The following is a 24,084-nucleotide window of genomic DNA, read 5'->3' as shown; positions in this document are numbered from 1 at the left end:
CCATCATCCATCCATCCATCATCCATCCATCATCCATCATCCATCCATCATCCATCCATCCATCCATCCATCATCCATCCATCCATCATCCATCCATCCATCATCCATCCATCCATCCATCCATCCATCCATCCATCCATCCATCCATCCATCATCCATCCATCCATCCATCCATCATCCATCCATCCATCCATCATCCATCCATCCGTCCATCCATCCATCCATCCATCATCCATCCATCCATCCATCCATCCATCATCCATCCATCCATCCATCATCCATCCATCCATCCATCCATCCATCCATCCATCCTGTGGTGTCCCCATGGTGTCCCCATGGTGTCCCCGTGCTGTCCCCCGTGGTGTCCCCATGGTGACCCCGTGCTGTCCCTGTGGTGTCCCCTATGGTGTCCCCATGGTGTCCCCCATGATGTCCCCATGGTTTCCCCGTGGTGTCCCCATGGTGTCCCCATGGTGTCCCGCAGAAGGAGACGCTGCCCCCCAGCCGCCTGGCCCCGCTGCCCCCGGCGTTCTCGCCGCGGGTGCTGCCGCCCCAGGCCACCGAGTACACCTTCGCCTTCATCCAGGTGCCGCAGGACGTGAGTACGGGGGTCCCGCTGTGCCCCACGCCTCGGCCCCAGCCCCCTTGGTGGCTCCTGACCTCGAACCTCCACCCCGTGTCCCACGCGTGGCCCCCAGACCCACGCCCTGAGCCCCCGGTCCCACCTGTGGAGCCCAACCCCAAACTTGGTCCCAGTTGGGAACATTGACCCTGGGACCCCAATGTGTCTCCTGACCCCGAGCACCAACCCCAGCCCTGACCCCAGTCCTGAACCAGGGTAACCCCAGCCCCCAATGACACCGTCCCCAGCGCCCCACACCCCAATCCCAGGGCTGCCCCAAGCCCACAGTGGGCTGTGGGTGTCCCCAAAACACCTGGGGGGTCCCGGGTCGGGGGGGATCCTTGGGGCTCTGGGGTGTCCCTGAAGGCCACGGGGGATCTCTGAGGGTTTGGGGCTCCCTCGGGTCTGGGGGGATCCCTGTTTGGGGCTCCCTGGGGTCGGGGGGATCCCTGGATGTCTCTGCTGGCTCGGGGTGTCCCTGCTGGCCCGGGGTGTCCCCGCGGGCCTGGGGTGTCCCCCCGGGGTGTCCCCGCGGGTGTCTGACGGGCGCGGGGCGCAGGAGGAGGCGCGGGCGGACGCCGTGGACAGCGTGGTGAGGGACATCCAGAACACGCAGTGCCTGCTGAACGTGGAGCACCTGGGCCCCGGCTGTCCCCACGTCACGCTGCAGTTCGCCGACTCCAAGAGCGACGTGGGGCTGGGGCTGGTCAAGGAGGGGCTGGTGATGGTGGAGCCCCGCAAGGAGAGGCAGTTCCAGAAAGTGGTGGGTGCTGGGGGCAGGGGCGGCCTTGGAGGGGCGGGGAAGGGCTTGGGGGGTTGTTCTGGGGGTGCTGGGGGGTTGTTCTGGGGGTGTTGAGGGGTTGTTCTGGGGGTGCTGGGGGGTGCTCAGGGGGGTTTGGAGGGGTTGGAGCTCTTGGTGGGTGCTGGGATGTCGGGTGGGTTTTTGGGAGGCCTGAGGCGGGTGCTTGAGGGGCAGAGGAAACTGTTGGGGGGCTGTGGGTTGGGTTCTGGGGGGTGCTGGGGGTGCTGGGGATGAGGTTGGGTTCTGGGGATCCCTGTGCCCCCCCACCACCGCTGGCGCTGATCAATCCTGCCCCATTAGGGGGTTGGGGGTCCCCCCACCCCCTGGTGCTGCCCAGCCCCCCCAGACCCCCGGGTCACCCCTCGGGGCTGGGCTGGGGGGTCACCCCGCCCCCATCCCCCTGTGGGCAGTGGGAGCCACAGAAGGACGGGGGGGTCCCACCCCAGCCCTGGGGACACCCCCCGAGCCCCCCAGCTTGGGGAGGGGCCGCGGGGTGACCCCAGCCTGTCCCCCCAGATCACCGAGTACCTGAACGCGCAGGAGGCGGCCAAGAGCGCCCGGGTGAGTGGGGGGACCCCAAACCGGGGGGGCAGCCCCGGGGCGGGGGCGGTGAGCCCCGTGCCCGCCCCCCGGGTTTCGGGGCGCCCCCGTGACGCCGTGTCCCCCCCCCAGCTGAACCTGTGGCGTTACGGCGACTTCCGCGCAGACGACGCGGACGAGTTCGGCTACAGCCGCTGAGGGGCCGGGGGGGCCGGGGGGACCCCCAAACCTCCCGGGCCCCCCCAGCCCGTCCCAGCCCCGGGGGGCAGCCGGGGGGGCGGCTCTGGGGGGAGGGGCACCCTCAGCCCCCCGCCCCTGCCTTGGCCCCCCCTCCCCCCGGTCCCCCAAATCCTGGCCTGTATTTAAAGCTGCAGAGGCCCAATAAACGTAGTGAAGCGTCCTGGTTTTTGGGGTTCCCTCTGTGCTGGGGTCAGCCCCCCACCCCCGGGTCAGCTCCCCCCATGCCCTCGGAGCAAGGCCGGGACCCCCGGCCCTGATCGGGGGGTTCTCTCTGGGGGTGCAGCCCCGGGACCCCCGGCCCTGTCCTGGCTCTGGGGGGGGGGTTGGATGGGGGGCGTGCAGGGGGATGGGGACAGCCCCAAGAACAGCAGCCAAATCCCCCCAGAGCCGAGTGGGGCCCCCAAATCCAGACCTCATCCTGGGGCTCCACCCTGGGTCCCACCTGCAGGTCCCTCCCTTGGACCCCAAACCTGGGTCCCCATTGTGGAACCCCCACCCTGGGACCCCAAACAGCCCCTGACCCTGGACCCCCAACCGCCCCCCAGATTTCGTTCCCACAGTGGCTCCAGACCTTCAGCTCTGGGTCCCACTCATGGACCCCAAACCGGGACCCCTCCCCAGTGCGACCCCTGACCCCCAAACTGGCCGGAGGGGCGGTGGCATCCCCAGGAGCGCCCCCCACGCTCCCTGTGCCCCGACCCCAGCCCCAGGGTGACCCCACCCCCGCGGGGTCCCTGCGGGTGTCCCCCCGTGCTGTCCCCGCTGTCCCCGCGCCGGGAATCGATTCTGGGCTGGGACGGGCTGGAGGGGGCAGCGCTAATTGAATCCGAAGCTAATTAACATGGAGCGGCCGGATCGATAATTAACGCCGGGCAATGGTAATTAACTGGAGGGGGAGGGCGGGGGGCTGTCCCCTGCCCCCCATCCCTGTCGCTGTCCCCAGCCCGGCCACCCTCACCTGCCCAGCCCAGCCGGGGCTGTGGGGCGCGGGCGGCCTCGGGACGTGTTTGGGGGTCCGGGGAGGGCTCTGGGTGTGCCCGGGGGGCTCTGGATGTGCCCGGGGGGCTCTGGGCGTGCTTGGGGGTCCGGGGAGGGCTCTGGATGTGCCCGGGGGGCTCTGGGCAGGTTTGGGGGTCCGGGAGGGCTCTGGGTGTGCCCGGGGGGCTCTGGGCGGATTTGGGGAGCCCTGGGCGTTCCTGACTCCGTCTGGGAAGGGGTTCAGAGATCTCCGGGGGTCCCTCTGGAGCTCTGGGGGTCTGCGGGAGCAGGGCTGCTGTGGGTAGTGCAGAAGGCTTCTGGGCGGTACTGGCCCGTACTGGGCTGTACCGGGCTCATACTGGTCTGTGCTGAGCCCACACTGATCCATACTGGTCTGCGCTGGTCCTCACTGGTCCGTACCGGCTCATACTGGTCCGTACTGAGCCCATACTGGAGCCGTTCTGGTCCGCACTGGTCTGTACTGGGCCCATACTGGGCCCAGACTGGTCTGACCTGAGCCCTTACTGGTCCGTACTGGGCCTGTACTGGGCACATACTGGTCCATACTGCACCTATAATGGTCATACTGGTCCGCACTGGTCCGTTCCGGGACCATACTGGCCCATATTGGTCTGCACTGGTCCGTACTGGTCCGTACCGCTCCATACTGGTCCGTACTGGTCCGTACTGGTCCGTACTGGTCCGTACCGCTCCATACTGGTCCGTACTGCTCCATACTGGTCCGTACTGGTCCGTACTGGTCCGTACCGCTCCATACTGGTCCGTACCGCTCCATACTGGTCCGTACTGGTCCGTACTGTTCTGTACTGGTCCGTACCGGTCCGTACCGCTCCATACTGGTCCGTACTGGTCCGTACTGGTCCGTACCGCTCCATACTGGTCCGCACTGGTCCGTACTGGTCCGTACCGCTCCATACTGGTCCATACTGGTCCGTACCGCTCCATACTGGTCCGTACTGGTCCGTACTGGTCCGTACTGGTCCGTACCGCTCCGTACTGGTCCATACTGGTCCGTACCGCTCCGTTCCGGGCGGGCTCCGTCAGCCGAACCAGAAGGGAAATGGCGCCACCTGGTGGGAGCGGCCGGAACGACAAACACGGAACAGCGCGGCCAGTGCGGACCAGTATGGACCAGTACAGACCAGTATGGACCAGTACGGGCCAGTATGGACCAATACAGACCAGTATGGACCAGTGCGGGCCAGTACGGACCAGTGCGGGTCAGCCCATCCCAGTACAGCCCATCCCAGTAACAGACCAATGCGGGTCAGCCCATCCCAGTACGGACCAGTGCGGGCACAGGCCATCCCAGTATGGCCCATCCCAGTATAACCCATCCCAGTACAATTCCGTCCCAGTGGAACGGACGGTGTAACCAGTCCCAGTATAAACCAGTCCCAGTATAAACCAGTCCCAGTACAAACCAGTCCCAGTACAGCCCCACACCAGTACGGCCCCATTGCAGCTGTCCCGTCCCGCCCCACCCGTCCCTGTCCCCTCTCCCTGTACCTGTCCCCTCTCCCAGGCTCCCGGTGTCCCCGTGTCCGGCTGTCCCACTGTCCCCACTTCCCGGTGGCCCAGTTACCCCCATGTCCCCGTGTCCCAGTGTCCCCATAATGTCCCGGTGTCCCCGTGTCTGCATGTCCCAGTGTCCCCACTTCCCGGTGTCCAGTATCCCCACGTCCTTGTGTCCCGGTGTCCCAGTGTCCCCATATCCTGACGTGCGGTGTCCCACCACCCACATGTCCCCATGTCCCGGTGTCCGCACTGTCCCCTTGCCCTGCCTCCCGGTGTCCCCATGTCCCGGTGTCCCTTTGTGCCCCGATTGTCGCCTTCCCCGGTAGTGGTGCCCCCTCTTGTCGCTGTCCCTGTGTCCATCCCCCCGTGTTTACCCGCGTCGTGCCCCCCGTGTCGCTGTCCCCGTGTCGTTGTCCCCGTGCCCGCCCGTGTCCCCTGCGGGGTGTCCCGGTGTCCATCCCCCCGTGTCTCCCCGTGTCCATCCCCCCGTGTCGCTGTCCCGGTGTCGCTGTCCCGGTGTCCCGCGCGGTGTCCCTCCCGGTGCGGGGTGGCCGCTCTGGGTCTGTCGCGTGTCCCCGAGCGGCGGCGGACGCGGGTGGGGTGTGGGGTGGGGGGTGTGTGTGGGGGGGTCCCGCCCCCGCCCCGCCCCCCCCGCCCCCCCCCCCCCGGGCTATTTTTAGCCCCGCGTGTTTCCAGGGGAACCCTGGTGACGCAGTGACGTCAATGCGGGTCAAGCGCCGCCGCCGGGGCGCGCGCGGCCGCCGCGGGGCCCCCCCGAGCCCGGGACCCCCCCGGGACCCCCCCCGGGACCCCCCGGGACCCCCCCGGGACCCCCCGGGACCCCCCGGACCCCCCGGGACCCCCCGCGCCCCGCCCCCAGCGCAGCGCGGCCGCGGCTCAGGTAGGACCGAGGGGCGCGGGGCGGTCGGGATCCCCCTGTCCCCCCGCCCCACCCTGCCCGAGGGGAGCCCCCCCCCACCCGGGGATCCCCCCCCAACCCGGGGAACCCCCCCCACAACTCGGGGATCCCCCCACAACTCGGGGATCCCCCCGCATCCCGGGACCCCCGCCCTGCCGGCCCCGAGCACGGCACGGGGGGGCCCCGCCAGAGCCCCCCGGGACCCCCGAGCCCCGTCCCAGCGCCCCGGGAGCTGCCGGCCCCGCTCTGCAGCCCCCCGGGACCCCTCGCAGAGCCCCGGGACCTCCGGAACGCCCCCAGAACCCCCAGACCCCCCCAGACCCCGAACCCCCCTGCTCCCACAAGAACCCCCTGCCCCCCCCCAAAGCCCCGCCCCCCCCGGCCGTGTCCCCTCTCCCACGGCCCAGGACCCCCGAGTGTCACCCCCAGACCCCCCGTGGGCTGACCCCGGGGTGTCCCCCCTGCACCCACAGCCCCCCGACCCCCACCGGGGCCCCCCCGTGACATCCCCGCGGCCCCTCCCTGCCCCCCCCATGTCCCCTCTGTCCCGGGGGGCACCGGGGGTCCCTCGGCTCCGGCTGCCACGGGGGGGTCACACCGCGCCCCCCGGGGGGCGGCAGAGGACCCCAAAACCGCCCAGAGATCTGGAAAGGTCTGTGCCACTCACGGCCACTGCCACCGTCACTGTCCCCTCGCGGTCACCCGCGGGTGCCGCTCAAGGACCCTCTGTGTCCCCCCCTGTCCCCTTTGAACCCCTCCCAAGCTGCGGGGGACCCCCGCGTGAGGGGGAAGCACCCCCAGGTCCCCGCTGGCACAGCCACCAAGGGATGTCCCCTCTGTCCCTTCATCCCCCCAGACAGGGCTCCCTGGAGAGCGGGGGGTGACAGGGATGTCCCCCCAGCATTGGGGGTGACAGGGGAGCGGTGGCCTTGGCCGTGTCCCCCCAGCTGGTCCGGGGGGTGACAGCGATGGGGTGGCAGCCACCAAAGTGTCACCGTCCCTGTCACCGGCGTGTCGGGGCTGCGGGGGGGACAGGGACAGGGACAAGGGACAGGGATGGGGACAGGGACGGGGACAGGGACAGGGACAGGGATGGGGACCTGTGGTGGGGACAGGGATAGGGATGGGGACAGGGACGGGGACAGGGATGGGGACAGGGATGAGCTGGGGATGTGCGATGGGGACAGGGACCCACTGTGATGGGGACAGGGACATGGATGGGGACAGAGATGGAGATGGAGATGTGGGATGGGGACAGGGACATGGACATGTGGACATGGGGTGGGGACAGGGACAAGGGACGGGGCCGGGGACACGGGAGGGGAGCAGGGACACGGGTGGAGCAGGATCACGGGGTGGGGATGACGTGGGCTGGAGCAGGGACACGTTCACTGCTGGCAGGTGATGGTGGCACCTCGGCCCGGGCCCAGGTGACGTCGGTGAGGTGCCACCTGCCCGGTGGTGGCCTCGGAGCTGCTTCCCGCTGTCCCTGGGGTGGCACCTCAGGTGGCACCAGCCCTGGAGCTGCCCTGGGATCCCACAAAGGCCCTCAGGGACACCCCTGCCACCAGGACCCCGAGCTGGGGACATCGCCACGGACTGGCCACGGGGACAGTGACCATCCGCAGAACCACGGAGCGGCCGTGGGGCCACCGAGCCACTGCCCGGCCATGGAGCTTCGAGCTTCTGTCACCGGCCCCGGGACACGGCGCGGACACCCCGGACTGCGGGCACTGCCACCCAGCCAATGCCACCGGGGATCGGCCACGGCCACGTCCCTGCAGTGCTGGGGACAGACAGACCCGGCAGCTGCGGTGACACCGAGCACCCTTGAGGTGACACCGAGCACCCCGAGGTGACACCGAGCACCCCTGAGGTGACACCAACCACCGGCTCCTCTGGTGACACCGAGCACCGGCCCTGTTGGTGACACCGAGCATTGGCTCCTCTGGTGGCCTCCTGCCACCCCCGGGTGCTCTGGTGGCTGAGGGACAGGAGCCTGGGGACACCCAGGATGTGCTGGTAGGAGTTGGTGACACTGCTCTGTCCTGTGCCACCATCGCTCTGTGCCACGTCCCTAATGTCACCCTGTGCCACATTAATGTCACTCTGTGCCACATCCCAGTGTCTGTTCTGTGTCCCCATCGCTCTGTGTCACATCAGTGTTGCTCTGTGCCGTGTCACCTCCCTCTGTGCAATGTCACCATCGCTCTGCGCCGTGTCCCCATGGGTCTGTGCCACATCCACGTCACTCTGTGCCATGTGCATGTCACTGTGCCACATCCATGTCACTGTGCCACATCCATGTCACTCTGTGCCATGTGCATGTCACTCTGTGCCACATCCATGTCACTCTGTGCCACATCCACGTCACTCTGTGCCCATGTCCCTGCCACTCTGTGCCACATCCATGTCACTGTGCCACATCCATGCCACTCTGTGCCATATCCATGCCACTCTGTGCCATGTCCCTGTCACTCTGTGCCACGTCCCTGTCCCTCTGTGCCACATCCATGCCACTCTGTGCCATGTCCCTGTCACTCTGTGCCACATCCATGCCACTCTGTGCCACATCCATGTCACTGTGCCACGTCCGTGTCCCTCTGTGCCACGTCCCTGTCCCTCTGTGCCACATCTCAGGGGCAGCAGTGCCACAGCAGTGCGCACGTGACGGGTGGCACATGGCAGGTGACATGTGGCACGTGGGGAGCGGCACACTGGGGTGGCACACAGGGGTGGCAGTGTCCCCTGTCCCCCAGCGCAGGGGACAGCCTGGGGCTGGTGGGGACCTCGGGGCACGGGGGCCGTGTCCCACCACAGCCCCGTCCCCGGGGGCTCCGCGTGTCCCCGTCATCGTCCCTCCTTGTCACCCGCTCCCTGTCACCGCGGGGCCACCGCGGGGCCACCGTCCCTGTCCCTCTCGGGTCTTTTTGCGGTCTGGGCTTGCTGTCCCTCCCCAGCCAGGAAGCCCTTACCCCAAAAAGCATCCGCGGGGCGGCGAGCCAGCGGGGCCGCGGGGACCCCAGGTGAGTGGGGGGCTTTGGGGACACCAGGGGACAGCGGGGACAGCCAGGGGACAGTGGGGACAGGGGGGACAGCCGGGGGACAGCGGGGACAGGGTGGGGGCAGCGGGGACAGGGGGGACAGCAGAAATGGGGCCACGAGGCCACCACTGCTCCTGGCACGCTCGGGGACCTCCGGGGGGTGACACTGGGGACACCCCGGCGTTGGGGAGAGGTGACACTGGGGGTGCCGGGGGGGCACAACAGGTCCCCAGTGCTCCCAGTTTGGGTGCCCATCGCTGCCCAGTGCCGCGGGAGGGGCCGAAGGGCTCCCGGTGGCCGTGCCAGCCCCGCTGGCGCTCGGCGGTGGGGACGGGGACAGGGATGGGGACACGAGTGACAGTGGGGACAGGGCTCTGGGACAAGATCTGGGGACACGAGGGGTGCTGGCAGAGAGGACGGGGCCCGGGACACGCGGGGTGCCCGCTGGGAGGGAGGGGACACGCGTGACGTCAGCCAGGTCACCGTGCTGGCCGCGGGGCGCTCCGCGTGTCCCCAGCGGCTGCCGGGCACTGGTGTCACCCGTGTCACCGCCCGCCTTCCCGGAAGGGCCACCGCAGTGTTGGCCGAGTGTCACCACCGTGGTGGCACCAGCTCCGGCGTCACCAGCGCGGGGACAGCCCCGCCGGGGACCCCACGGGGACGCAGTTTGGGGACACCCCGGGCCGGGGGGTGACAGGGACGGGTGGCGGGGACAGGAACCGCTTTTGTCCCCAGTGACAGTGTGGGGGACGCCCGTGCCCCCGAGAGAGCCCCCTCCCCCCGTGTCACCCCGGCGGTGTCCCGGGTGGGGGGGACACGGGTCTGGGGGCTCCCGGGGACACCCCGGGGACATCGCTGCTGTCCCTGTTCTGTCCCCATCCTGCGCCGGGTGTGTGAGTGCCACGCGGGGACGGGGGGACGCGGGGGGACGAGGAGGGGACATGAGGGACGCGGGGGAGACTGGCAGGACACGCGTGGGGGGACATGAGGGACACGGCGGGGGGACACGGGAGCGTGGGCGCGGACACGGGGGGACAAAGGGGGATACAGAGGGGGGGCACGGGGACACGGGGGGGGCACGGGGGGACACGGGCGCGTGTGCGCGGTCACGGCGCGCGGGGGACGTGTCACCGCCACGCGCGGGGCTGCGCTCACCTGGGCACGTATGCGCGGGGGGTCGGGACCGCGGGGGGAGTGGGGAGCCGGGACCCCCCCGGGCCCCCCCAGTGCTCGCGTGTCCCCGGGACCCCCCCGCGGCCGTCCCGGTGTCCCCAGCTCGCCCCGGGACCCCCCGCGCTCCTCCCGCTCCGGGACCCCCGGCCCGGCCCGGGACATCCCAGTCCCCCGGTCCCCTCCGGGACATCCCGGCCCCCCCGGCCCGGCCCGGGACATCCCGGCCCCCCCCCGGCCCGGGGCATCCCGGCTCCCCCGGCTCCCCCCGGGACATCCCGGCCCCCCCGGGCCCCCCCGGCCGGACGCGGCCCGGACACGCGGGGGGGCGGCGGGGCGGGAGCGGCCCCGCGCTATAAACGGGAGCGGCGCGATGGAGCCACCGCCGCCACCGACGGGACCCGCGGGACCACCAGGTGAGCCCGACCCTCCAGACCCCCGGACCGGGACCCCCCCCAGACCCCTCGGACCGGGACCCCCAACCCCCAGAGGGACACCCCAGCCCCCCCAGAGGGACACCCTGCTCAGGGACATCCCCAACCCCCTCCCCGGGACCCCCTCCCCGGGACATCCCCCGGTCCCCTCACCGCGGGGTCACTGCGGGTGCAGCCGCGGGGGGACCCCAGTGTCCCCCACCCCCAGAAGAGCTGTGGGGACGCTGTCCCGGGCCCCCGAAGCCCCCGCGGGGTCTGGGCACCTCCTTGTCCCTGTCCTTGTGCCCCCGGCCCCTGCTGTCCCCGAGGTGGTGGCAGCGCCACCGGCCGTGTCCCTCGGCCCCGCGGGGACACCGGGGCTGACCCAAGGGACCACGGGCCCTCTCCGGCCCGGCCGGTGGGGTGGTGGCACTGGGGGGTCGCCGTGTCCCTCCATCAGCGGCCCCGTCTCGTTCCAGGCGCAGCGAGTGCGTGCGAGGCTCCGGTGAGTGGCACTGTCACCCTGTCCCCTCGCTTTCCCCGGTGCCACCGCCACACCCCGGTGTTCCCGCATCCCTGTGTCCCCCCCGCTCCATGTCCCCCCGTTCCTGTGTCACTGTGTCCTCCGTGTCCCCTCCACCTGCGTGTCCCATTTGTGTCACCCGTGTCCTCCGTGTTCTGTCCTGCGTGTCCCCCCGTTCCTGTGTCACCCACGTCCCCCTATCCCAAGCTGTGGGTGACAAGGTGACCCCAGTGTCCCTCCCTCACCACCGGGGGCAGGGGGTCCCCAGGGAGGTGACACAACGCTGGGACCCCAAGGCCCACCCCGTGGTCACGGCCGTGTCGCGGGTGGCGGGTGCCAAAGGGCTCCCGGCGGGGACACGGTGGCACCGCGACACGGTGACGAGGGCTCCGGAGCCCGTGTGCCGCGGGCGCCGCTTCCCGCACGTCCCCTGCCCCGTCCCTGGTGACACCGGCCATCCCGCAGCGTGCCGGGGGTAGCGGTGACACGCGTGTCCCCTCCCAGAGGCGGCGGGATGCGGTGTCCCGGCGTGTCGCTGTGGGGGCTGCTGTGCCTGGGGGCGGCGGCGGGCGGGGGTCGCCCCGTGCGGCTCGAGGGGCTCCGAGCGGACGCGCGGGCCCTGACCCGGACCCTCAGCACGCGCCTGCAGCAGCTCCAGGTGACCCCGGCCCGGGGACCGCGGGGACACCGGGGAGGGGGGCTGGGACACAGCCGGGACACCCCCGGAGGGACCGGGGGGACCCCCAGACCGGGGGGACGTTCCCCAGACTCGGGGGCTGCTCCTCAGTACGGGGGGATCCTGTTCTCCAAAGTGGGGTGGGGTCCCCGGGGGCGTCTTCCATGGGGGGGATCCCATGCCCAGATTTGGGGGCCCCCAGGGATGGGGTCTGGGGGTCTGCACCCCCAGGGATTTGGTCTGGCGGGGTTTGGGGGTCTGCACCCCCAGGGATGGGCTCTGGGGGGTCTGCGCCCCCAGGGATGGGCTCTGGGGGGTCTGCGCCCCCAGGGATGGGCTCTGGGGGTCTGTGCCCCCAGGGATGGGCTCTGGCGGGGTTTGGGGGTCTGCACCCCCAGGGATGGGCTCTGGAGGGGTCTGTGCCCCCAGGGATGGGGTCTGGAGGGGTCTGCGCCCCCAGGGATGGGCTCTGGAGGGGTTTGGGGGTCTGCACCCCCAGGGATGGGGTCTGGAGGGGTCTGCACCCCCAGGGATGGGGTCTAGGAGCACCCCGAGGGTTGGGGGTCCCCAAGGAGGGACAGCCATGCTGGGGGGGCTCTGTGCCCCACGGTGGGGTCCCCGGGGAGGCCGGCGGCGCTGACCCCCCCTGTGCCCCCCAGCTGTTCCCGCTGACCCTGCGCCTCAGCGGGCTGGAGGGGGTCCCGGAGGGGGTCCCGGAGGGGGGGGTCCCGCCGGGGCTGGGCTGGGCCGCCCAGCGGCTGCAGCTCTTCCAGCGGCTCCTGGGGGCCCTGCCCGGGCCCGACCCGCGCCTGGCCCAGGTGGCCAACGACCTGGAGAACCTGCGCAGCCTGCTGGCCCTGCTGGAGACCCTGCTGGGCTGCCCCCCGCCCCGCGACCCCCGCCCGCCGCCCCCCGCCCCGCTGGCCGAGGCTCCGCACACCGTGGCCGGGGTGGCCCTGGCGCGGCTCCGCCGCTGCCTGGACGGGGTCGCCGCCTGCCTCGAGGGGGTCCCCGCGTGTTAGGGACCCCCGGGACCCCCGGGCCCACACGGACAGCCCGGGACCCCCGCGGGGCCTCGTCAGGACCCACAGACAGGACCGGGACCTCAGCGGGGACACACGAGCGGCCCCGGGCACCGGGGTGACTCCAGCTGCTGCCGGCACCTTTTTCTACATTGCTGTGACTGTTTATTACTATTATTATTATAACTATTATTATTATTATTATTATTGCTACTGTTACTATTATTATTAATTTATTTAATTTAAAGCCCCTTTTCCAGCAGCCTCACTCGTGTCTCTGATGACTCTGGGAAAATGGGACACCCGTGGGACAAGGGACACCCCTGGGACAAGGGACACCTCTGGGACAAGGGACACCCCTGGGGACAAAGGACACCCCGGGGACAAGGGACACCCCTGGGGACAAGGGACCTTTGGACAGCGGCCACACGGGGACAAGGGACTCCCCTGAAAACGGGATCCGCAGTGTCACGGGGGCAGCCGGGGCCAAGGGCCGCGGGGCCCTGGGATGTCCCCCGGGCCCAGTGAGGCGGGGACACGGCCCCGGTGGGGTGGGGACACGGCCCCGGTGAGGCGGGGACACGGCCCCGGTGACTCAGTGGCAGCTGATGACGCGCTGGTGGCTTTGCCATCCCCCGGCCCGGTGTGACCCCGACCCCCAGCCCAGGGGAGACCAGGAGCGGGGGACAAGGGGGACAGGGATGGGGGCACGGTGACACCACGGGGCACACACGGGTGTCACTGACAGTGTCACTCTGTCCCTTGCAGCGCTGCCATGGCCCCCCCGGGTCCCCCCCCCAGCTCCACGGTGGGGACACCCCGGGACAGGGTGGCCCTGGGTGGCCCTGGGTGGCCGTGGGGCAGCGGCACCCCCGGGTCACGCCCGAGGCCACCCGAGGCTCGAGGTTGGGGGGGACACGGGGGGACCCCTCCAAAACTCACAGGACCCCCCCAATCCCCCCCGGGGGTCTCCACCACACCTCCCTAGGGCCCCCACGGGAGATGTTTTGGGGTCCCCGAGGTGGGGGATGGCACCGAGAGGCCAAATTTTCCTCAAAAATCCCATTTTTATTAAAACCCAGGAAGACACAGAGGCATGGGGGGGAGCACCCCCAAATCCTGGGGGGAAACAGGGGGGACCCAGGGCTGGGTGCCCCCCAACCCCCCCCCAGAGCGCATGGGGGCAGCAAAACCCCCAAAACCCCCCCGTGGGGTTTGGGACCCGCGGCACCCCCGGGGGTTTTTGGGGTGCCAGGGGGGTTCTGGGGCGCTGGGGGAGCCTCAGCTCTCGAACCACTTGCCCCCCCGGGCCGTGGGGGGGTTGCTCCCCAAAATCTTCCTCTTGTACCTCTCCACCAGCTCCTGGAACCGCGCCTCGGCCGCCCCGGGGCCGCCCCCGCGCCGCCGCTGGGCCTGGGGGACACAGGGGTGAGGGGACCCCAGCCCCGGGCTGGGGGGCAGTTCTGGGGGCAGCGGGGGGGCCCCATTCCCGTGGGGAGAACCCCAAAGTCCTACCTGGGCCGGGGGCACCCGCGGCTTCTCCCGCCGCCGAGACGCCTTGGGGGCTTTGGGGGGCTTGGGGGGCGGCTGAGCCTTCCCCTTGTCCCGTTTCCTGGGGAAAAAGGGGAATTGGGGAACTGGGGGGAGACCCCGGGGTGCCCCGAGGGGCAGAGACCCCCGGGAGGGGGAAGGGAAATGGGGAGGGGAAGGAAAAGGTCCGGGGGAAAGAGGGAGAAAAGAGAGGGAAAAGGGAAGGAACGGGGTGGGAAAAGGGGAAAAAGGGAAGGAACGGGGAGGGAAAAGGGGAAAAGGGAGGGAAAGGAGAAGGAAAGGGGAAAGAGAGCAAAGGGGGGGAAAGGGGAAGGAAAAGGGGGAGAAATGGGGGAATGGGAGGCAGGGAAAGGGGAGAAGGGGGAAGGAAAGAAGGGAAGGGTGGGAAAGGGGACAAATGGGGAACAAATAAAGGGGGCACAGGGGAGCAGAGTGGGGCTGGGAGGGGACAGCGGGATGGGATGGGGAAGGCAGGCACAGCCCCCTGACCTGATTTTGGGGCCGCGGTGGGAGGGCAGCGCCAGCACCTTGGTGCGGGGGGCGCCGGGAGCCCCCCGGGACCCCGGGCCCTGCGTGCGGAACCCGGCCCAGGGGGTCCCGGGGGGCGGCCCCGGGCGGGGCCGGGGGGCGGCCGGGGGGTCCCCCGAGCCCGCGGGGGGGTCCTGCTGCCCCTGGGGGGGGTCCGGGGCTCCCTGGGGCGGCTTTGGGGGTCCTGCGGCCGCCTTGGCCTTGGCCTTGAGCTGTGGGGAGAGGGGGCAGCAGTGGGGTCAGGGGTCAGCACTGGGGTCAGGGGTCAGCAGTGGGGTCAGCAATGGGGTCAGCACTGAGGTCAGCAATGAGGTCAGGGGAGGGGTCAGCACTGGGGTCAGCACTGGGGTCAGCAATGGGGTCAGGGGTCAGCATTGGGGTCACAAGAGGGGTCAGTGCTGGGGTCAGGGCAGGGCTCAGCAGCAGGGTCAGGGCAGGGGTCAGTGCTGGGGTCAGCAATGGGCTCAGCAGTGGGATCAGGGCAGGGGTCACTGCTGGGGACCCCCGGGCCCAGGCCCAGGCCCAGGGCTCCGTACCAGCCCCCGCTGGATCCGCTGCTCCCGCAGCCGCAGCTTCCGCCGGTCCTCCAGAGCAAACTCCACGATCGGGCGCTGGGGGGGCACAGTGGGCACCAAAACAGCCCCAAAGCCGGGGGGAACACCCCACAGATACCCCAAAACCCACCGAGGAACACCCCCTGGTGCCCCAAACACCAGGGGGAACAGCCCCTAAATATCCCAGATACTCCCAACACCGGGGCCACCCCAAAATGCCCCAAATCCAGGAGGAGCCCTCAAAACCCCACTGAAACCCCGTGACACCCCAACACAACGAGGGCATCCCAAAATCCAGCCAGGACCCCAGAAACCTCCCTATGAAACACTGGGGGATAACCCAGAACACCCCAAAAACCAGGGGGCACCCCAGAACACCCAGGGGAACCCCAAACTACCCAGGAGAACTCCCAGAATCCCCCCAAAAACACCGGGGTGGATCCCAGCAAATCCCAGGGGGACCCCAGAATGCCGGGGGCAGCTCCGGGGTCTGGAAACGGGGTCCCCCGGGTTTGGGGTGCCCCCACTGACCTTGTGGGCCCCGAAGAGGTCGGGGTTGTTGTTGAGGCGCCGCAGGGCCCCCAGGGCCTCCTCGTGCTCCTCGAATTCCACGAAGGCGAACCCCAAAGATTGGCCCTGGCCCCGCTGCTCCCGCATCACCCGGCACTGGGGAGGCACGGGGTCACCCCAAAACCAGCCCCTGGGTCACCCCAAACCCATCCAGGGTACCCCAAACCCCAAACCCACCCAGGGCACCCCAAACCCCAAACCCACCCAGGGCACCCCAAACCCCAAACCCACCCAGGGCACCCCAAAAACAGCCCCCGGGTCACCCCAAACCCCCCCAGGGCACCCCAAAACCAGCCCCTGGCTCACCCCAAACCCCCCCAGGGCACCCCAAAACCAGCCCCTGGCTCACCCCAAACCCACCCAGGGCACCCCAAACCCCAAACCCACCCAGGTCACCCCAAAAACAGCCCCCGGGTCACCCCAAACGCCAAACCCACCCAGGGCACCCCAGAAACAGCTGCTGGCTCACCCCAAACCCACCCAGGGCACCCCAAACAGCCCCGGGCTCACCCCAAACCCCGAACCCACCCAGGGCACCCCAAAAACACCTCCCAGGTCACCCCAAACCCACCCAGAGTACCCCAAAAACAGCCCCTGGCTCACCCCAAACCCACCCAGGGCACCCTAAAAACACCCCCTGGGTCACCCCAAACCCCAAACCCACCCAACTCAGGGGGACTCAGGGGCACTCAGGGGGACATGGGGACTCAAAGGGACACAGAGGGGGGACACGGGGGTACGCAGGAGGACACAAGAGGACACAGGGGGCACTCGGGGGTACACAGGGGCACTCGGGGTACCCCAGCCCCACCTCCTTGATGCGGGGGGCGGTGCAGGCCGGGCCCCGCAGCAGCCCCCGCAGCAGCGCCCGCAGCCGCGCCGAGTCCAGCGCCTTGGGCAGGTTGTGCAGGCACAGCCGCGTCCGCGACACGCCCACGTTGGGGTCCTGCAGCCGCCGCCGCTTCTGCTCCTCGAACTGGGGACAGCAGGGTCAGGGGGGCACCCCCAGACCCCAAATCCCCAAAGCCCCAAACCCCCAAATCCCCCCGCCCCGCTCACCCGCGCTCGCTTGGCCATGTCCGAGTCGCTGACGCCCTCGGCAGCGCGGGAGCCCGGCCGGATGGCTGGGGAGGGAACCTGGGGTCAGGATTGGGGGATTTGGGGGGCTCGGGGGAATGGGGGGGCTCCAGGGAATGGGGGAGACCGGCCGGATGGCTGGGGAGGGAACCTGGGGTCAGGATTGGGGGGCTTTGGGGGGCTCGGGGGATTTGGGGGGCTCGGGGGAATGGGGGAGCCTGGGTGGATGGCTGGGATGGGGATTTGGGGTCAGGGGATTTGGGGGGACTTTGGGAGGCTCGGGGGAATGGGGGAAGTCAGGCGGATGGGTGAGACTGGAGAAAGGGATAATTTTGGGAATCTGAGGGGGCAGAGGATTTGGGGGGCTTTGGGGGAATGGGGGAGCCTGGGCAGATGGCTGGGAATGGGGAAACGGGATAATTTTGGGAATTTTGGGGGGCAGGGGATAATGGGAGAGGCCAGGCAGATGTTTGGGGCAGGGAATGGGGGTTGGGGGGATCAGAGAAATGCGGTGGGGAAGAGAGGGGGAGCCGGGGGGCTTTGGGAAGGGTTTGAGAAGTGCTGGGGGCAGAGGGAATGAGGGCTTGGGGGATTTGGGGACAAAGGAGGGTCCCCAGGAGAACGGGGACACTGTGGGGTCAGGGGGCACAGACTCACCCCCCTCCCGGGCCAGGTACAGGTTCCTGGTGCCGCTGCGGGGCCGGGCGGCCCCCGAGCCCCCCCGGAGCCCCCGCGCCTGCTCCCGGCTCACCGCGGGGTCCACGCGCAGCGCCCGCCCCCCAACACGGAGCCCCCCGCCCTGGGGACACGGCTGGGGGTCAGGGAGGGACCCCCGGCACCCCAAACCTTCCCAGGCCCACACCCCAGACACCCCCAGACCCTCCCGGCCCCCAAAGCCTCCCACACCCCCTCAAAACCCCCCAAATCCTCATCCCAACAAACTGCCCCCAAAACCCTCCGAGACCCTCCCCCCAAACTCCCCTCATCCCCTCCCCAACCCCTCAGGACCGCCCAAACCCTGCCCCAAGCCCCCCAAACCCCCAGCAGCCGCCCCTAAACCCCCCAGGAGCCCCGACACCCCCTGGTGTCCCCGTCCCGGGGGTCCCTCCGGGGTCCCCCCTCACCTCGGGCCCCTCCTGGGCAGCCTCGATGCATTTCTGGGCCCCCTCGGGGGTCTTGAACTGGGCAAAGGCAGAGCCTGGGGGGGGTGGGGGGTCAGGGGAGCCCCCAGGGTGGGACCAACCCCAAATGTGCAACACCCCCAACTTGGGTGGCACCCAACCCCAAATGTGCAACACCCCCAGCTCGAGAACCACCCCAAAAATTAGATAACCCCCCCCTTCCCCTTGGCAGACATGGGAGACTCTCCCCCAAATGTGGAACAGACACCCCCAAATGTGGAACAGACACCCCCAAATGTGGAACAGACACCCCCAAATGTGGGACACCACCCCAAAACATGCTACCCCAAAATCTCAGACCCCCCTCTGGCTCCCCGCACCCCCCAAACACCCCAGAACCCCCTCTGGGGTACCCCCTGCCAGCGATCCCCCCAGGACTCCCTGAGGGGTGCAGCCCCCCTGCTCGCTGCCCCGTTTTTGGGGGTCCCAGTGCCCCCTGTGCAGCCCCCACCCCATCCCTGGGGGTCCCCCAGCCCCCTGTGCAGCCCCCCCCCCACCTTTGGGGGTGCCCCAGCCCCGCCCCACCTTTGGGGGTGCCGGTGTTGGGGTGCAGCACCAGCCGCACGTAGCAGAGCGCCCCAAACTGGCGCAGGCTCTCCTCCAGCTCCTCCTCCTCGGTGTCGAACGAGAGGTTCCTGGGGGGGCGGGGGGCTCAGGGGGGGTCCGGGGGTGCCCCGGGCGGGGGTCCCGGCCCCGGCCCCCCACTCACCGGATGAACACCGTCCTGCCCTCGCCCATGTCCGACGGCCGCTGCCGGCGCTTCTTGGGGGGCTCTGCAACGGGGGGTTGGGGCACCTGGAGCCCCCCGGGCACCCACAGAGCCCCAGGGCATCCCGGACCCCCAGGGGCATCCCCGGACCCCCAGGGGTGTCCCTGTGCCCTGCAAGACCCCTCAGACTGCCCCAAACCCCTCCCTGAAACATCCCCGGACCCCTTAACCTCACCCACAGAGCCCCCAAAAACCCCCAAGATCCCCCCAGCCCACCCCAACTCCCCCCAGGATCCCCCCAGCCCACCCCAAATCCCCCCCAGCCCACCCCAGGAGCCCCCCAGCCCACCCTAACTCCCCCCAAGATCCCCCCAGCCCACCCCAACTCCCCCCAAATCCCCCCAGCCCACCCCAAATTCCCCCAGGATCCCCCCAGCCCACCCCAACTCCCCCCAGGAGCCCCCCAGCCCTCTCCAAACCCCCCAAGGAGCCCCCCAAGATTCTGCCAAAGCCCCTCCAGACCCCACAGAGTCCTCCCGTCCCAGAGCCCCCAGCCGTGCCAGTACCCAACACACCTTCCTCATCCTCTTCATCTTCATCATCCTCATCCTCCTCTTCTTCCTCATCCTTTTCTTCATCATCCTCTTCCTCATCTTCCTCTTCCTCCTCCTCAGCTTCCTCTACCTCCTTCTGTTTCCTGCGCCCCAGCCCAGCTCTGACCCCTGACCCCCTTTTTGGGGTCTGCCGGGGCGGCTGTGCAGCTTCTTCCTCCTCTTCCTCCTCTTCTTCCTCTTCATCCTCCTCCTCGTGTCCTTCCTCCCCCTCCTCCTCCTCTCCTTGCTCTCCCCCTTTTCCCGTGTTTTCCTGCCCTTCCCCCTCTGTAGGAACAGGGGTGGGGGTCACAGTCACCCCTCTGCCCCCTCTGCCCCCCACACGGGCTGTGGGGGGTTTGGGGGGGCAGTTTGGGGGCTCAGCAGGGGTTTGGGGGCAGTTTTAGGTTTGGGGGGCAGTTCTGGGGGCTCAGCAGGGGTTTGTGGGGCAGTTTTGGGTTTGAGGGGCAGTTCTGGGGGCTCAGCAGGGGTTTGTGGGGCAGTTTTGGGTTTGAGGGGCAGTTCTGGGGGCTCAGCAGGGGTTTGTGGGGCAGTTTTGGGGTTGGGGGGCAGTTCTGGGGGCTCAGCAGGGGTTTGTGGGGCAGTTTTGGGGTTGGGGGGCAGCTCTGGGGTCTCACCAGGTGTTTTTGGGGGTCCCTGTGTCCCCTGGTACTTGTCCTTGGCCACGGCCCAGTCCACGGCCAGGGGCCTCCCTGGGGGGCACGGGGGGGTCAGAGCCCCAAATTCCTGAGGGGCCCCCTGTGCCCCACAGCCCCCCTGTGCCCCACAGCCCCTCCCGCACCCCCAGTGCCCCCCAGCTCCCACCCCTCACCCCCCAGAACCCCCAGACTCTGTGTGGAGACCCACAGCACCCCCACACTCCCAAGGACCCCTGCCAAACCCCAGGACCCCCCCAAACCCCCCCAAGGACCTCCCTAGGATACCCCTGGACCTCCCAAGACATCCCTGGACCCCTCAGGACCCCCCAGGACCCCCCAGCAACCCTCAGAACACCCTCAGGACCCCCCTGCACCCCCAGAATCCCCCCAGCATCCTCCCAGGACCCCCCCCAGGCCCCCCGTGCCCCCAGACCTCGGAGCTGGGCCCCGTTGAGCCCCCCCAGCGCCGCCGCCGCCTCCCGCAGGTTCCGCAGCTGGACGAAGGCGAAGCCCCTCGGGGTCCCGTCTGCAACAGCCCCGGGAGCCCCCGAGGGACCCCCGAGTCAGCCCCGGCCCGGGGAGCAGCCGGGGGGCTCCAGGGGGCTCCTGGGGGGCTCCTGGGGGGCTCCAGGGGGGCTCACCGGGCTTGCGAGGCACGCTCAGCTCCAGCACGGGGCCGAAGGGGGCCAGGAGAGCCCGGAGCTCCTCCTCTGAGCTCTGCGGGGACAGGGGGGACAGGGGGGACACTGGGGGGTCACTGTGGGGTCAGGGGGTCACTGGGGGGTCAGGGGGTCACTGTGGGGTCAGGGACACCCTGGGGAGGTGCCTTGGGAGCACTGGGGGGGTCTGGGGGGTCTGGGGGAGGCCCTGGTCATGGGGCAGTGTGGGGAGAGTCCCTGCAGAGATGGGGGTCTTGGGAAGAGGGTGGTGCCTGGGGAGCCTGAGGGGCACTGGGGGGTCCTGGGGGGGTTCTGGGGGGTCCCAGGGGGATTCTCTGAAGTCCCAGGGATTCCAGGGGGTTCCCAGGGGGGTCCCAGGGGTCCCAGAGAGAACTCAGGGCTCCCAGGGGGTACTTGTGGGTCCCAGGGGGGGTCCCAAGAGGTACTTGGGGGTCCCGAGGGGGGTCCCAGGGGATGCTCGGGGGTCCCATGGGAGGTCCCAGGGGATGCTCGGGGGTCCCGTGGGGGGTCCAAGGGGATGCTCGGGGGTCCCAGGGGATGCTCAGGGGTCCCATGGGGGGTCCCGGGGGATGCTCGGGGGTCCCAGGGGGGTCCCGGGGGATGCTCGGGGGTCCCGGGGGGGTCCCAGGGGTGGGGCGCACTGACCTGGAAGCTGAGGTTGCGCAGGATCAGGCGGGCCTTGCGGGAGGGGCCCCGCGGTGCCTTGGGGCGGGGGGCGCGGGGGGGCTCCCCCTGGCCGGTTCCCCCGGCTGTCCCGGTTCCCCCGGTTGTCCCGGTTCCCCCGGTTGTCCCGGTTCCCCCGGTTGTCCCGGTCCCCCCGCGGTGCCGGGGCCGCGGTCGGGCCGCGCTCAGCACCAGGGGCCGTCCCCCCAGCTCGGGGGGCTCACGCAGCGCCCGCCCCGCGTCCTCCGCCAGAGAGAAGGTGACGAACCCGAACCCCCGGCACCGCGGGGAGCCTGCGGGACCCCAAAATGAGACCCCAGACTGAGACCCCAAACTGAGACCCCAAACTGAGACCCCAAACTGAGACCCCACACCGGGCCGGGACCCCACACCGGGCTGGGACCCCAAACTGAGACCCCAGCCGGGCTGGGACCCCAAACCGGGCTGGGACCCCAAACCGGGCTGGGACCCCAAACTGAGACCCCAAACCAGGCCGGGACCCCACACCAGACCAGCCCCAAAACCCAAACCAGCCCAGCCCAGACCCACCCTGTGCAGGCAGCTGAGTGCCCCCGGCCTGCCCCCCAAACTCCTGCCCCCCAAACTCCTGGCCCCCCAAACTCCTGGCCCCCAAACTCCTGCTCCCCCAAATTCCTGCCCCCCAAGCCCCCCAGTCCCCCCCCCCCAGGCTCGGGCCCCCCTGCTCCCAACCTGCGGCCCCCAAATCCCACTACCAGCCCCTGCAGACCCCCCCCAAATCCCACTCCCAGCCCCTGCAGAGCCCCCAGACCCCATTTCCAGCCCCCAGCCCCCATTTCCAGCCCCTGCAGCCCCCCCAGACCCCATTTCCAGCCCCCAGCCCCCATTTCCAGCCCCCAGCCCCCATTTCCAGCCCCTGCAGCCCTCCCAGCCCCCATTTCCAGCCCCCAGCCCCCATTTCCAGCCCCCAGACCCCATTTCCAGCCCCCCAGACCCCACTTCCAGCCCCCCAGACCCCATTTCCAGCCCCCCAGCCCCCATTTCCAGCCCCCAGCCCCCATTTCCAGCCCCCAGACCCCATTTCCAGCCCCCAGCCCCCATTTCCAGCCCCTGCAGCCCTCCCAGCCCCCATTTCCAGCCCCCCAGACCCCACTTCCAGCCCCCCAGACCCCACTCCCAGCCCCTGCAGCCCCCCCAGCCCCCATTTCCAGCCCCCAGCCCCCATTTCCAGCCCCCAAACCCCGCTCCCAGCCCCAAAGCTCGCTCCCATGGCGCTTCCGACACCGCCCAACCCCGCTCCCCGCTCCCCCCGGCCCCCCGCGGCGCGGACCCTTCTCGGTGACCACGAAGCAGCGGCGGACGGGCCCCAGGTGCCCGAAGAGCCGCTCCAGGAGCGCGGCCGTGGCCCCGGCGGGGAGGCCCCGCACCAGCACCGTGCGCGGCTCGGCCGCCGCCATCTTGGCGCGCGGGGCACGCCGGGAGCGGGGCGGGGCTGCGCGTGCGCGGCGCGGGGAGAGAGCGCCCCCTGGCGGCGGGGAGGACCGGCGGCACCGGGCCGGGGGCGGGGGGGCGGGGGTCCCACACAGAGCCCCGAGGGGTCCGGGGGGGGTCCGGGGGGGGCGGGGGTCCCACACAGAGCCCGGGGGGGTCCGGGGGTCCCACAGCAGAGCCCCGAGGGGTCGGGGGGGGGGTCCGGGGGTCCCACACAGAGCCCCGAGGGGTTCGGGGGGGGTCCGGGGGGTCCCACAGCAGAGCCCCGAGGGGTCGGTGGGGGGAGTCTCGGGGGGTCCCACCCCACGGGAAGGGGGTCGAGAGGCCCTTGGGGTACCGCTCGGGGGTCCCGTATTGGATCTAGGGAGGCAGAGGGGCTCGGGGGTCCCAGCCCAGTTTTGGGGTGCTCAGGGGTCCGCCCGGGGGTGTCACACACATCCTTCGCACGTGGCACTTTATTGGGTACACGCTGGGGGGAAATGGGGGGGCCATGGGGGATTTTGTGGGGCCCCAGGTCGTCACCAACATTTGGGGGTCTCGGGGGGTTGGGGGGCACTTTATTACCCGTATTGGGGGGTCACAGGGACCTGAGGGGCGTCTGGGGGGGCCCCAGACTGGCACCAGTGCTTGGAAGGCTCAAAGACTTGGGGGGCGCTTCTTACCCGTATTTGGGGGGGGGTCTCACGGAATTGGGGGGGTCCCCAGATTGGCACCAGCCCTTCGGGGTCTCGCGGACTTGGGGGGCGGCTGGGGAGGTCCCCAAGTCCTTATCAGCACCTGGGGGGCTCGGCTGGGCCGGGCAGTTTGTCCCCCCTCTTCGGGGGGCTCGGGAACTTCGGGGGGCGGTCCTCAGATTGTCACCAGCACTTGGGGTTCTCCGGGATATGGGGGGCTCAGGTTGTCACCCCTTGGGGGTCTCCAGGGCTCTGTCAGTACTCGGGGGGCTCAGGAACTTGGGGGGGGGGTCCCCAGATTGTCACCAGCACTTGGAGGGGTCTCAGGGACACGGGGGGGGCTGTTTGTTACCCGTATTTGGGGGTCTCGGGGACCTGGGGGGGCACCTTGGGGGTCCCCGGGTCGTCATCAACACTTGGGGGTCTCGAGGACGTGGGGGGGTGTCCCCGGATTGTCACCCGCATTGGGGAGGGGGGGGTCTCAGGGACCTGGGGTGTCCCCGGATTGTCACCAGCAGCACTTGGGGGGGTCTCAGGAATTTTGGGGTCCCGACGCTGTCACCCGCATTTGGGGGTCGCAGGGACTCGGGGGGCGGCTCGGGGGGCGCGGGGGGTGGGGCCGGGCTGTCCCCCCCCTACAAGTCTGTGGTGCCGCTGCCGGGGCTGCGGCCGCCGCCCGCGGGGGGCTCG

General features: G+C 70.0%; 3 protein-coding genes and 1 long non-coding RNA gene across 7 annotated transcripts in view; 3 read left to right on the top strand and 1 right to left on the bottom strand.

Annotated features, from left to right (window-relative positions):
* Positions 1-2,364, top strand: part of SND1 (staphylococcal nuclease and tudor domain containing 1) — a 73,260-nt gene extending 70,896 nt beyond the window's left edge. The window contains exons 21-24 of the mRNA XM_041720641.2: positions 485-598; positions 1,182-1,385; positions 1,941-1,985; positions 2,097-2,364. Of these exons, the coding sequence (XP_041576575.1) occupies positions 485-598; positions 1,182-1,385; positions 1,941-1,985; positions 2,097-2,162 (429 nt within the window). The 3' untranslated portion in view covers positions 2,163-2,364. The remainder of the gene's footprint in view (positions 1-484; positions 599-1,181; positions 1,386-1,940; positions 1,986-2,096) is intronic.
* Positions 2,365-5,565: 3,201 nt separating this feature from the next.
* LOC121471035 (uncharacterized) lies at positions 5,566-8,426 on the top strand. Its single transcript, XR_012053802.1, has 2 exons — positions 5,566-5,622; positions 7,042-8,426. It is a non-coding gene; the product is annotated as an uncharacterized lncRNA (long non-coding RNA).
* Positions 8,427-11,290: 2,864 nt separating this feature from the next.
* On the top strand, positions 11,291-12,500 carry LEP (leptin). The gene is given in 2 exon segments (NM_001311207.1): positions 11,291-11,448; positions 12,126-12,500. Coding segments are annotated over 2 exon segments (507 nt in total). The 5' UTR covers positions 11,291-11,304; the 3' UTR covers positions 12,489-12,500.
* Positions 12,501-13,535: 1,035 nt separating this feature from the next.
* Positions 13,536-22,723, bottom strand: RBM28 (RNA binding motif protein 28). Of its 4 annotated transcripts, none has more exons than XM_072917929.1 (18): positions 22,560-22,723; positions 21,373-21,543; positions 21,233-21,336; positions 20,549-20,624; positions 20,341-20,433; positions 19,887-19,961; positions 19,234-19,536; positions 18,659-18,722; positions 18,475-18,584; positions 17,893-17,966; positions 17,426-17,567; positions 16,751-16,815; positions 16,503-16,667; positions 15,653-15,787; positions 15,104-15,178; positions 14,529-14,779; positions 14,004-14,100; positions 13,536-13,901 (listed from the first exon to the last, which is right to left on the bottom strand). In XM_072917929.1, the coding sequence occupies exons 1-18, from the start codon at positions 22,684-22,686 to the stop codon at positions 13,770-13,772; spliced, it is 2,259 nt and encodes a 752-aa protein (XP_072774030.1). In that variant the 5' UTR covers positions 22,687-22,723; the 3' UTR covers positions 13,536-13,769. The 4 variants fall into 4 exon arrangements, with proteins under 4 accessions (XP_072774030.1, XP_072774032.1, XP_072774026.1 ...); XM_072917931.1 differs by having other exon boundaries at positions 21,382-21,543; XM_072917925.1 differs by having other exon boundaries at positions 21,233-21,371; positions 21,408-21,543.
* Between the last annotated feature and the right edge of the window lie 1,361 nt (positions 22,724-24,084).

The sequence above is a fragment of the Taeniopygia guttata genome, chromosome 1A (assembly GCF_048771995.1).
Source record: "Taeniopygia guttata chromosome 1A, bTaeGut7.mat, whole genome shotgun sequence".
Classification (NCBI taxonomy): Eukaryota; Metazoa; Chordata; class Aves; order Passeriformes; family Estrildidae; genus Taeniopygia; species Taeniopygia guttata.
Note: the sequence above shows the minus strand (reverse complement) of the source record. Positions and strands in the feature narration are given on the sequence as shown.